Source organism: Sparus aurata, chromosome 17, assembly GCF_900880675.1.
Source record: "Sparus aurata chromosome 17, fSpaAur1.1, whole genome shotgun sequence".
Lineage (NCBI taxonomy): Eukaryota > Metazoa > Chordata > Actinopteri > Spariformes > Sparidae > Sparus > Sparus aurata.
Window position 1 is genome coordinate 28,125,750 of NC_044203.1, and position 14,083 is coordinate 28,139,832.

The 14,083-nt window shown below is 39.7% G+C and overlaps 1 protein-coding gene across 4 annotated transcripts in view; it reads right to left on the reverse strand.

The window, feature by feature from the left end:
- myom3 (myomesin 3) overlaps positions 1-14,083 on the reverse strand; it is a 63,717-nt gene that overhangs the window by 23,778 nt on the left and 25,856 nt on the right. For all 4 annotated transcript variants that reach the window (XR_003981299.1, XM_030394875.1, XM_030394876.1 and 1 more), the window contains 7 exons: positions 13,985-14,029; positions 10,336-10,476; positions 10,082-10,243; positions 8,376-8,517; positions 6,307-6,506; positions 3,560-3,613; positions 1,081-1,208 (listed from right to left, as the gene is read on the reverse strand). Coding sequence is in view for 3 of the 4 variants with exons in the window: in XM_030394875.1 (XP_030250735.1) it covers positions 1,081-1,208; positions 3,560-3,613; positions 6,307-6,506; positions 8,376-8,517; positions 10,082-10,243; positions 10,336-10,476; positions 13,985-14,029 (872 nt within the window). In the remaining variant the exon portion in view is untranslated. The remainder of the gene's footprint in view (positions 1-1,080; positions 1,209-3,559; positions 3,614-6,306; positions 6,507-8,375; positions 8,518-10,081; positions 10,244-10,335; positions 10,477-13,984; positions 14,030-14,083) is intronic.

Below are 14,083 nucleotides of genomic sequence, written 5' to 3' on the forward strand. Positions count from 1 at the left end.
ATCAGTCGGTTTATCACTATGAGCGAACACTTTTTACATCACACATATCCATCGAACAAATTGTTTAACACAGAAAAATTTATTACAGGAGCTTAAACTAAAAATAATGTATCTTTTCTGTAATTGCTGCCCATTTTTACCATTAATTCTTTGACTAATCTCCCACTTTCAAGGAAGCCATTAGTCATTTCAATACATTATGAAGACGAACTTGCGCAGACCTAAAGCTTGCTTTATAGATTTAATTTAAGAAGTCTGCTTTTGGTTCCAATTTTGCAGTAAAGCAAGCGTGAGCAGGAAGTATTTTAAAACTGTCTCATCTCAATCATTCAGCTAGTATGATGTGAGCTCAAATCACTGCAATGGAGTTTTGAGAAAAAACAGAAGAAAGTTTTTTGGATAAACAACAAAAAGGTCTTCGATCAACAACCCAGACCAGTGATTTAAATTCCCCTCACTCCAGACATACCAAACCTGTGAAGACTGACATGAACCTTCACAGACATAATGCTGAAAAATTTGGCAGTCTGAAAGTTGTATGGTGATGTTTAAAGATCTATTTGTTGATGTACCAAGGTCTGAGATTTGGCAGAGATCTTTCTTTATGACAAAATAGCTTAAAGTTAGCAGCCAACTCTGAGATGTCAGAGCTTCCTTCAGTGCACCAGCAGGGTTTTAAAACTTTTCATGCTTTCCCAAACTTTCTTACCATCAAACAATAATATAACTTATAACTTCCCCCAAAAATGGATGGATGTGGATGTGATGGATCAGCTATATCGAGCCAGTTTCAAGTCTCTGCAAGTTGATTTCTTGCTGCACTGACATGATCTAAAACCAAAGTCTGCCTTGGAGGTAAGGAATCAATCTAAAGACTTACCGCCTATGTTGGAAAGTGTTCAGCAGTAAAGTGATTTGTAGACAATTTAACAAAAACTTGGATGCGGTCTTTTAGGAGGAGGGAGGTTAGATTTAGGTGAGGGGCAAGTGGATAACTGTATTCAGCAGAGATCCCAAGAGTTATTGTAATGAACATTTGTGTTTCTGCAAGAGAGCGTGAGTGTGGGAGTTAAGACTGACCCGCTCCACATAGAAGGTGAGCGGCTCCCTGCCTCTGGGTTCAGGTTCAGTCCAGCTCAGCACCACGTAGGTGTCGCTCACCTCGCAGGCGTGGACATCAGTGGGAGGGAAAGGAGCTTTGACCTGACCTGCAGAGCAAGAGAGGAGGAGGAGGAGAAAGAGGAGGATGAAGAAAGAAGTAAGAAGGTCAGTGAGAATTATTCAGGAATCCAAAAAGTGCTGGCAGAGACGCTGCGTTTTTGTTAAAAATGTTTGAATCAGGAAATGTAATGCTTTATCTAGTGATTTTAAGTAAAACACACAATGGGAGAGATTTACCTCGCTGCCCCAATTTCACCCCCATTCCTGACGCATAAGTATGCCAGATAACGTAGTGAGATGGCCTGAGTCAGCACACTTTCAGTGACACTCCAAGTGACTCAAGGACTATGGAAGTGTTTAGATTGCCTGTCTGTCTCTCTGTAAGTCTTGTCTCACCGTTTGTATCCCTTGAAGAGTCCCAGAGCTGCAGTGTGGATCAGAGAGGCTCTCCAGACCAAAGAGAGCAAAGTGAAACAAGAGACATAGTAAGCCTGTGTGTGGGCGAGGGTGCATAGTGTAGTCTGTAAGTTGTGAAAAATTTTTTTCATTGTTGTCACTCTGTACTCAAGAACAGTGGACTTGAAGGGAATCCATGACTACAAGGATGAAGTGCCGAAAGTGTGGTAGTGGTTCTCATCGAAGTAAAAAAGTGGGTTTACTGCAGGACAATTATTCAAAACTAAAGATATCAAGGGGATATCTACCTGCCTGACCTTAATTCAACTGATCATGCTGAGGGGAAAGCACCTGAAATAAAACCTGAAAAAAACACAATGATATTAAACATTTTGTTGACCTAATGATTCTTTCATATATTTTATATATAAAGGTATATAGTTTGACTTTTTTGGTAATATGCCTTTTTGCACTCTTGCCCAGAGTGAGATGACAAAATCAATACCACTCACATGTCTGTGCATTAAGTGAGAAGCTGGGGCCAGGAGGTAATTAACCTAGCTTTGCATAAATAAATAAATTAGTAAAAACAGTTCCAGAAGGTAAGTCCCACAACTTGTCATCTTCACACTCCTGCTACTTTAACAAAATAAACAAGGTCTAATGCATATAGACGTTCAGGTGTCCTTTGGCAGAATCCAACCCAAACCCTCTGGAGATGTGGAGTTGTACATACCTTGAAAAACATCATCATATTGAGTTTCCATGGCCATGGGACTGCAAGGCTAATATAATAACAACACTAATGTGGTTGGATATTAGTCACATTTTAATTCAGTAAGTTCAGTAAATTTAGACTTTCATAACAAGTTCTTTTTTTTCTCTTGAATCTACTTGTGGACTGGATGAACCAGGAACGCACCCACATGCGTCCACAAGTTTGCAAGAGTGGACAAGTCTGGATATTTGGAGCCTTGAGCTCAATACCTAACAAACTAACATAAGAATGAAATCTGTCTTATCGTGTGAGTTTTGGCAAGAAAGTGAATATGAATATTTTCCTGTTTCCTGTTCATGTTTATAGCTCACATATTTCTGTCATGGTTTTAGTTTTTGGTTTAGATGTTTCAGTTTCCTGTTTGATTTTGTAGTTTATCAATGTGTCATGCTTTACTTTCCACTTCTTGCATTTGTCTATTTTCCCGCCGTGTACACCTGGTTTTTATTTGTTATTCATTCCTGTGTATTAAAGCCTGTGTTTCCCCCCAGTGTTTGTTGGTTCATATGTTTTCCCTGTGCCTGTTCCCCCGATCCTTGTGTGTTCCCAGTGATCCTGATTTGTTCCATTTGGTTTTATGGTTTGTTCTCTGTTTTTGCAAATCTTTAGTTTTCTTAGATTCTCTTTGTTGCCTGCATTTTTATTGCTTGCTTTCTTGATATGGAAGTGAGTATGTGTGTGAAATTATTCACATCGCAACATCAGTCCATGTTAAATGGAAGAGTCATCTCACAAGATTCTGTTAAGACTTGGATAGCATTTGATTAACTTGGAAAATAGCTGTACACAAACAAATACTCATGCATGTCTGTTCTAAACATCCTCTGCTACATTTATTATCTGGGTGCCTCCTCCTCTTCTCATTTTATCTCTCTCCGTCTGTGAGTTACATTGCCAAGGTTATCAGCCCTCTTCACAGGCATTCATGCCACCTCGGGCCATTATGTGCATTTACCAGAATATGGCCAGGGACTGTTCATTCTTTTAACTTCTGTAAATGGAACAAATGCTCATTGCCTCAGCCATACAATTACTGCGGCTCGTTGTTCAAAATAATATGAAGATGCATTAAGCCACAAGCCCGGGGCGGACCACAGGCGAGGAGGCCTCGCCCTGTGTGCCAGTAAAACATAGATGCTGTTTGAAACCAGGCGTGAAAATGTTCAAATGGAATCTTTTGATGACAAAATCACACTCAGTGAACTAAAAATACAACATTCTCACCTTCAAGATCATCTTTAGTAATGGTGATCGTCCTTCCCCTGTCTACTTTGACCACTGAGAAGGGGGAGAAAGCAGAAAGAGAGGGAGGTTGGGGGCATCGAGGGAATAAAGAAGGAAGTCACATCAGGGTAATGAAGTTATATGAGAGCCCATGATAACACTATTAGTGTTAATGTTAGAGGTGCAGCCACTGGTAAGAGCCAGAGAGACACAAAGAGGTGAGAGAGAGAGCGACATGGAAGGATGGAGAGCAGGCTGGAGGCAAGTCAACCTTCTGTCTGTCCTTCATCTGTGTTTAACGATCCACAGCATCTGACCAGAGTCCATCTGTCTCCCCTCTAACACATACACACTCACACACACACACACACACTCGTGCTCTACTCTATGTTATGTCTCATTCAATCGTTATCGTGCCGCCATTATATAGAGTATTCAACGAAACCTAAACGCCTAACAAGAAATCTTGCAGGAAACAAAGTGTCCCGGTCTAGGATGCCATCGAGAAGCTGTTAAGAGTTGAATGCAGAACCTTCGGGCTGCATTAAGTGAGATCCACAGCTACACACCCACATCTGTTTTCCCTGGTAGTGCTGATAACTTTGCAGGTGTAACAGCAACCGAGGCAGATGAGGTGAATTAAAAGCAGGAATGAGTTTCTAACACATAACTGATGCTCTTTGTAGTGGCAGATACAAACAAATTAAAGGGAAAAAAAAAAGAATTAACGGGTGAAGAAAGATAATGAATGCAGATGCCTTTTTCATCAAGGGGCAGGGGGGGTTGCTTTAAACTAAAAGCAACGCTGTGTTTTAAATGGTGCAAATGGTGAAAGTAATAGGCTGCTTCAGGTCTGTTTATAGTCTAAATGACATTTCAAAATTAGGAGAAAAAAATCGCAGTTTGGATTTCTTGGTCGTAATTGTGATAAATTGTGATACTCCAGGCCATACACTCAAAAAAAACAAAAACGCATGCAGCCGATTAGGGGCAAAGCAGTGCAGGTCTTGCAGACAAAAGCAGATCCTCAACAACGCATTAATGAAAGGTCTGATGAGCAGAAAAAAGTGGGTGAATTGGAAGCTATGTCCTTTACACTCAACAGATATCAACCGAATTGATCACCTACACCTTCGGAGTGACGTGTTAGACAGTACTCTCCATCACCATCATCAAAACACCAAAAATCTCTAGGAAGAAAGGTGTTTTCAGCTCTCTTGTCGAGTTCCAGAGACTTCAATGAGAACCAATGTCATAGAGAATTAAAGCTGTCCCGGTGGCTCATGGTGGCCTAACAAATTACCAGTAACTTGGATCATTAAGTTCAGACTAAGGGAATTAATAACACTTCCATACATTTTTAGCTCTGTTGTTCTAGGAGTACACCGGCGAGTTAGACTGATTATGGACTGTTAAAAGCTGAACCAGAAATATCATCTTTTTTATTTCAAGGCATTTTTCTTCCTCGGCAAAAACCTGGTGCTCCACTCCATATTCAATCATGTGATATAAATCATTCTTCAATGGGCTATTATGCAAGATGCCTTTTTTTATTTTTGGTACTTGAGTGATTATTTTTGCATCACAACTTTAACTTTCACTGAAAAAAGAAACCTCTTAAAATCATGATGAGGTGATATTCGTTGGGATGTGTACCATACAAACATATTTTCTTACAGCTGGAGAACAAGATTTGTAGGCCAGGGCATAATGCTTCATTATAACACTTTTTTGTCACATAGTTTACTTTCATCAAAAAAAATTGCTTCTTCAACTTGCCTTGTTGATAATTTTTTAATTGCGCAGCCCTAATTAATAAATTCTTGTAATGTTAAAAGAGTACTTCCCAGAGTTAGGCTCATGAGAAACAGTTAAAGAAAAAAAAAAAAGGAAAATTTGCTTTTTTTTCATTTCCAGGCACAATTCTACCTCTGCAAAAACAAAGCCTAGCTTACCCAGAGTGGGTCGTCCAGTGATCAGAAGGTTGCTGGATCGAATCCGGCTCCCCGTGGCTGAGCTAAGCTGCATGTCGGCAGCCTATGCCATCAATATGTGAATGGGTGAATGAAGCAAGTGTTGTAAAGCGCTTTGAGTGGTCAGCTGACTGGAAAAGCACTGTAAGTGCAAGTTCGTTTACCATTGCTTCTTACAAATGAAACAAGTGCAAACTTATTTATAGGAGAGTTTTTGTGAGTGATTCTGCACCATCTATATATCCATATGGACCTATGTGTGGGATATCAATAAACATCAGGCCATGATGCACTTCTACTACAAACAGTATATAAAGAGGAGTAGCATTACAGGGGGGCTAGTTACTATGTGGCTGCTTTGTCTGAATTTCAGTCAGTACACAATTAGGACAGTGCTGAGGAGGACATCAGATCCGCAAACCTGCTTTCAACTGCCTTTAACTCTCTTATTGATCAGGGGAAATCCCTGCACTCACATGCTGACATGCACACATGTAACCATGGTTGTTAGATGATACCACATAAATTTAGAGATTTCTTGAGAGCTCATGGTCAGCATAGGGATTTATAAGTGGCTTCACTCTCTCTCACATCTCTCTCACAAAATCCTGTGGTTGATCTATTTTAACATTCAAACCACAAAACACAACCAAAGCTTGTTAAAACTGTACAAAACAGGTCAGCTGGGGTTTCTTTGAGCTTGTCACCAATTAGTGTTTTCTCTAGCTGTGGTAACATTTTACACATTTTAATGGCATGTCGACTGTGTGTTACCCATGGTCCTGGTGTGCTCCAGGGGGTCTGTAGTGAGGACGGGTTCAGTGGCCTTGGAGGGGCGTCCTGCCCCCGCCTTGTTAACAGCACGAACCCTGAACTGGTACAGAGTTTCTTGCTTCAGCCCAAACACTGGGTAGTGGCATATTTTCTGCATATGCACATTGCAGCGTACCCACTCACCCTGACCGACGTCATATCTGAGAGGGAGAGAAAATAAAGAATTTGAATAAAAGGAAAACAAAGAGCCAAATGCATAAATCTGAACAACATAATGTGCAGTCTTCAGGGTGTAACATTATAAAAACTATTTCAGAGCATATTACCCTGTCAGTAAATACCCCATCAGGACCTATAATTGTGACCAGGGACCACCATATAAAAATAATGTGCTTCAAAACATAATAAAATATATTTTCAAAGTAGAAGCTGAGCTTAGAGAAGACAACATTTATAACAAACTGTTATCTCTTACAAACAAAATAAAGGCAGAAAAGAGTGCAGTTTTCTAACCATAAGGACGTTGCTAGGGAACTGGAAAGTATCTTACATTTTCCTCTCCTCACCCGACAGCCAATAACATTCAGGAGCTGTATCTTCCACAGTGAATAAAGACAGTATGCAAAAGCACCCAGTCACACACACACAAACATGTGTTACGCACTTGCGAACAAATGAACATGCTTTGTCTCTCTCTACAAACACAGAGACACAAGCACACATACATACACACACATATACAGGTCAATCCTGATTGATTGGTGTTGGTGATAAGTGCGGCACCTGTTCTCCTGCGGGAGTCTTTGACTCTGATGTTAACATAGTGTTGAGGGCTGATAATTACCAAGTACACCATCCATCTCATGTGAACTCTGCCAAATGGATGGAACCTCACTGCTGGCCGCCACCGCCACCGTTTTTATCCAATTTCCTCACCAGCAGCACATGGAGCAAGATGAGGTTCAGCAGCATAGTCTTATTGTTGGCTTAGATAGCAATAAATAAAACTAGAACTAGAAACTAAAAAAAAAAAAAAAATGCTTTTTATGAAATTAAATCAATGTGAGTTCACTATAAGAGAGTTTATCTTTGTGCTGAATACTCCTGGCCATGGAAAACCATATGTAGTCCAAAAACATTTCATTAATATTCTCATTATACCTAATTCCCCTATAAATATTTTATTCTACTGAAGCGCAAATGCAAATTCTAAATAAATGGAATAGCCGTGGTTCAGCATCATGGGAACACCTTAGTGATATGTACAGTTTACTGTTATTTAGAGGAAAAGCCCACTTTTGTCGATAATCAACTGCCAAAAAAGAATGTATAAATCAGTAAAGCAGTAATGAAGCAATCAAAAGACGTATATTTTCTAATAATTGGTAATCTGATAAATATACTACATATATTAATCAAGTGATGAAATTAAACTTAATGAGGATGAAAACAAGTGATACTAAATTTAACTGAACAGCTTTTGATTGCTGGATAAGTATATCGGCAGACATTAATCAACTCTTATTTTGTCAATTGATTGAGTTGTTTTTACAATAAAAATATGCCAAATTGACTCTGGTACCAGCTTCTCACTTTGGAAAATGTGCTGCTTTTCTTTGTCTTATGTTAAAGAAAAGTAAATATCTCAGTAATTGGCCTACTTATTGCACAAGATTAAGTAGCTTGGGGTCATTTTTCACTATTTTGATTTTGTACGCCACATGATTAGTCAGTAAATTGAGTGTATAATCGTCAGATTAAGAGATAGTGAACTAATCATTAACTATTTTATGTCCAATTTCTTTGCTGGTCCAAACTTCTGTCAATCATTACAGAAGACTGTATAGACTGCAGTTTGTTAAAATATGGTTTCTGTTATGAATGTCTGTATGAACACTTAAATGATAAATGTATAAAATGATACATATTCTCATGCTTAACAAGCTCAATAATTGGACCCAGTTGCTGGGGAAGTGAAGAAGTGAAGCACTTGAAATACTCAGAAGAATTTTAAACAGCTGCTAAATGGACCTTGTGGTAATGCTGTTTACTCCTTTTCAAGTCCTTACTTTTCTACATAATAACCCTCCACAGGCGTGGATCCATCAGCACTGGGTGGTTGCCAGGTAAGGAAGACGTAGTCCTTGTTGACGTCAGATACCTGGACGGCCAGAGGTGAGGCGGGGCCTCCAAGCACTGCAGCTGATGCATCTGGAGCATGAAGAAGAGAGAGTCGATTAGAGGAAGGAGAAGGAGAGACTGGGGAAGTACTTTGGTTGGAAAATAAGCAAGATGAGGGATCTGACACATCGGAGAAAGATACAAGATGGAAAAATAGTAGCAGAGGGAAACACGTAAGAGAAGAAGATGATGAGATAAGAAAACAAGAACGGATGATGTTAGGAAAATGTCATATTGTGCAAGTATTCAAGGTTTTCCAGCTCTTGACATCCACATATTATCTGAGGCAGAGAGCAAAAAGTGATGGCTAAGGCTGCAGGATGTAACAGATTAACACGTTACTCAATATACATATACAATCATAACCAGTGGATGAGATGAGAAAGAGAAGGGAGAAGAAGTAATGAGGTAATTATGCAAAGCGGATTGAAATGATTGGATGTGACATACTCCCGAACCTTTTCTTGAGGCTAGGAATATATGTTTTTTCAACAAAAGACTCCAGCCAACATCAAGCACATCTCTTTTCTGTTTTAAATGTATAACCTCACCTCCTTTCCTCCCTCTCCGCCTCCTCTCTCGTTTGTTTTCGCTCTCCTGTAATGCATATTTGTAATGCAAATATGACTGCTGAATGCGGGAGAAAACCCACATGCAGGGAAGTTTGCTGATTCACTAATTAGTACCTCAAGCTCTGCTCAAGATCAAGCTCCTTTCTAAGAGAGGGAGAGAGAGAGACCTGAGCCAAAATCTTAAGGATGCTTTGCAGGAAGATTAATCTGGTATTAAAGTGTCGGCGTACAAGTGTGTGAATTGTTTTGGTGTATGTGCACGCTAAGTTCATGAATGATTCAGCACGTTATACTGTGACTGTAGTTTAGGTGCAATTCATGCATGAGTAAGTGCTGGTATTATATTGAAACACACACGTGTGCCAAGGCTCCTTGCAGAGCTGCCCAGACACATTTCAAATGTCTGATGAGTCAAGTGGGAGTTGTTGTCTGGTTTATTTGCATGCTGCAAACAATGTATGAGAGAAAATAGCAGTCTGGGAAGAATGAATAGTTTTACTGAACAAAGTTAACAAGCCTTTGACTGCAGAACATTTTGATTGATGGTGCAATTTTTCTGTATGAATCAGGGTGGTCTGCTGACAGGAAATAGAAGTTGAATCAAAATCTGGCGAATACAAATAGTGTTTTGAGTGAAGGTTTCAGTCAAAACACCATTTATCGAGCTTGGGACAACAAACGATGATTCCATCCTCAAAAACAATGGTATTTTTGTACACAAGAGACAGAAGGTCACTCGCAAGATCTTGTCACATTTTTTTTCAAAAACTGAATGGATGATTTCAGAATGAAGCATCACTTGAAACGCAGCTTGTTTTTTATAGACATTTTTCTGTATTTTTCTTACACTCAACATCTGAAACATTTTGTTCTAAAAGCTATATGAATACATTTTGTCACAAATATAAACAATCTCCTGATAAATCATTAATAATTGCGCCTTTAAAAGTTCCATATGATTAGTAAAAGGCCAAAGATAGGTACTGTATTAAAATCAAAACCACATTCATGCTGGTTCTCACCGCTGACATAGACAAAAGCACTGTGCTCCTTGCTCTCATCCCAGGTCCTCAGCCGGATAGTGTAAACTCCTTCATGCTCCTTGTGTGCAGCCCTTAAAGTGATGGAGGCCTTGTTATCGACTGTCTTAATGTCCACAGTGCTCGCCTGATGCAGCTGAATGCCTAGGGAATGAAAAAAAAAATTGGCTAACCTCCAACACAAATATAAATTGGCAAACACCAGGCTCACAAGACTCATCTTTAACAGCACTTACCATCTCTGAACCAGCTGACATCCTGCTGAAAAGGCAGCAGAGCTGAGGTGAAGGTACACTGCAGGGTGAGGTCATTACCCTCCTTCACCCATGTTGGAGGGAAGATGGTGTTAAACTGGGCTTCTGGCTCAAGATTTAAGGCTAGAGTACAGATGGAGGAGGACAAAGGTAAGAGAGGAAAGATAAAGAGGGGGTCAGAAGAACATGTGGAAGTAAAAGAAAGTCAAGAGGAATAAATAAGGGGAAAACTAGCTAGAACAGTAAAAAGAAGGATTTAAAAATAAAAATAAAAACTAGAGAAATACATTTCATCATTATACACATGATCTCTTTCCCCACTGTTACTGGGCAAAGATAAAATGTACTTTGTAAAGTAGGTCCCCCCCAGACACAGCCTTACTGCAGCTAAAACTCAAGATTTGATCATTTTGGGTTGAAGCTGCACTGTAAAACTGCGCAGACCTCCTTTGGATTGCTACAAAGGAGAGATGCATGACAGGTAAAGAGGAGAGGAATCAGGAGGTGGAGGATGTGCAGGAGGTAACCGGCAAGCAGGAAGAAATATGATGATTCCTGATGATAAGAAACAAGAGCTCATCTACACAGCTCTGTTGCCAAACCTAGTCAAAAAAGCTCAGGTTTCTGTCTACCATTGAGTACGTTTATACTAAAACTTTTTTAGTTTCTATTTTTTTCTGCAAGGTAGTTCTCTCAAGTTCCATCTTTCTTGGTTTCTCTCAGTAGTGAAACTGAACAAAGCAACCCGGAAGGTCTTAATTTACTAAAAAGACCATCTTATGCAGACTTGCATGGCCATTATAGACAATGACCCTCTGCTTCATCAAAGAGACATTGCACAGTCAGTAAAGGCATCCCCTGGAGGAAACAACAACAGAACTTTTCTGACAAGTTATTCCATCAGCTACAATTCTGTTACTTGTCAAACCAAGGAACATACTCTGGAATTGAGAGACATGTGTGCCATGAGGTATTGACAGATCCCATCCTCCTGGATGAGTCAGAGAGAGACATGTTTCTTATAATGATCCTGTTCCGCTAAGGCATCCAGGCTACCACAGGAATGTGTGCAGCTTCACCGCAAACACACTCATTCTTTGCCTCCTTCAGTGCAATGATGATTATGATAAATTCACCACAGTTGTGCTTTTTGTTATTGAGTGGTTGATTTTAGAAAAATATGATCTGCCCCACATGAGATAATCAAGCATCAGTTACATGAAAATGGCAGCATGCAATTCTTCAGCACATTCGCGCAGCAAGCAGGCCCCCGATGCCATTACATGCTGATAAAGCTTCATTCAAAATGATTGGCACTTAATTTGTAAGTGTGTGGGGAATGCATTGTATTGTATTGCAACTACATAATACCTCTGCAGAAGCAATGGATGCATTTGCAAGGTATTGGTGAAAGTCAGTAGTAGAATACAAAAGAAAATCGTGCATGAGGAATGATAATCTGTATATACGTTTGTCCTGAGAAGATGACTTTAGTTTTATCTCTTTAAAACATTTAAAAATAAAATAAATTAAACAGAACAGATTAGTCTGTTATACTGAAAATCCCTCTCCAGTTTAAAATGTGTTTTTCTTCTTGTTCTAACAGTTGAATGTTTGAGCTTCACTCTGGAGAATGATGTATGTGCAGAGTTTGACACTGGAAGGCTGTTTTCACAGTCAATGCTGGAGGTATAAATTTTCTCTGTGCTCATTGAAAATCTGATTTTAAGAAGCAGGCCTACACTTATGATTTATGTCAGGAGGAAACTTGGAGCTTCAAGGGCACATACACTGAGAATGGATTTTACAGTGAAGTGGTAGACAACTTCTGTCAAGCAGTTAAACTTTTGATATGAAAAAAAATATTTGCAAGTTCACATCATGTGGAATTTTTAATGAGGAAAGAGGAAAAGCTGCCATTTTAAGGACTTTAATGTTTTAATCATACATTTTTCTGCAAAACCTTGTCAGACACACTTAGTATACATTTTTTATGTATGCGGTAATGTGTGAAGGTATCTTAATTCTGTCTGCAAGTACCATAATTCATTCTAATTCATTTCAAATGACTTGAGGCCAAATCTAAGATTAAACAGTCACCTTCATTCATTTTTGGACAAACTTGGGAAGTCATAACTTTGCATAGCTTACCAATATGGCAGGTAACACAAGTGGCCACAGATGCAGACACTGTTAAACATATCCCTACACGCATGTGAACCACTGCCTGGTGTCCAAATAAGATAATGCACACAAAATGTGCATTCAAAACATTCATTTAATTACTCCAAGAAGAACCAGAATGTGTATCTGCAAGACTAGGATTCAACTTTAAAGGTTCACCTTCATTTTTATTTCCAGTGGTTTTGATTATATGTGTCAAAGGTGAACTTATATTGTCTGATTACTTGCGTGTTTTCCCTGTTGTAAAACAGCCTCTAACAGTCTCTGCTTTCAAACATTTCAAATATAAAGTTGGTGAGCACAATATTTATAATCATCTGACAGGAATGATAGCTTAAGCTACAGACACAAGACCAAGGTTGCAACACTGAGGATTTAAAAAACAAAACCTTGGGTTTTTTTTTGCTTTATAAAATCTCCCTGGTGTGTTCTGAGATAAAGTCAGAGCGTAGTAAACAACAAGTTATGTCATTTGGAATTACCTTCCAAAGAACCCATATTAGCATCACTTAACTTACTATTCGTGACCATCTGTGACAATTTTGCGTTAAGCAATTTTTTATTGGCCATAAGTGAGCAGATTGGAACTTGATGTGAAAAATGAGACATTCCACGAGTCCCTCAGTTGTCTATACAAGCCTGCATACAATTTGTTTAATGCTGCTGGACTGCGGATGTTTTTGTGGAGGACTGGCTTCCAACGCAACACAGAAGTTTCATAGTGCCCATTTAATATGTTGTGTCCATGGCCAAAATAAATTAATGCCGACAGTTGGAAGGACATGGTGACAGTAGTCTCCCCTTTCACAGCTACATTCCTGAGCCATCCATTGACCCTGACCTCTTCCTTAAGACATTTTGCCAGACTGAAACATTGTCATGCTACTTTTGCCTTGTCACGCATTGCCACAAGCGGCTCTTTTTGGAAAAACTTAGACAGGGTATTTTAGGCATTTGAATAAAGGGCCAGTGCTGTTTTTCCTCTCTGGTGATGACTGCTGACATGGTGGAGGCTAATCTAGGCCAAAGAGTGCCAAAGCCAATATGAGATGCTCCACAGCTTGGAGCAAAACAGAATAAATCCCCTGCTGTCCCTGAAATGAAATATACATGATTGTCGTTCCTGCTCAATTGGAGGCAAGTCTTCCTGTCCCTACAGCAACTATCCAACAAATACTCTTTCTTACCCCTGTACATCCACAGACACGGATGTCCACACAGACACATAACCCCCCATGCCAAACAAACGCTGTTATACCACAGCTCGCTTTCAATCCATCCATATCTTTCTTTATGAGGTGCAGCATGCACAGCAGAGCAGAGAGTTGTGTGACTGTCTTCAAAGCCACCCAGCCCTCCCTCGTTTACCGGTGGAGGGAAGAACTTCAAAGGTTGACAGAGAAAATGAAAGGGGACACTTTTCATTAGGCCCTGGCGCAAAACTTACCGGGGGTCTGCGAGTGCTCTGAACCAGCCAAAGCTCCTTGATATGCTGAATTACAGGGTGGCAGAGCAGGACAGATTGGAGAAATCCAGGGAGGGGGAG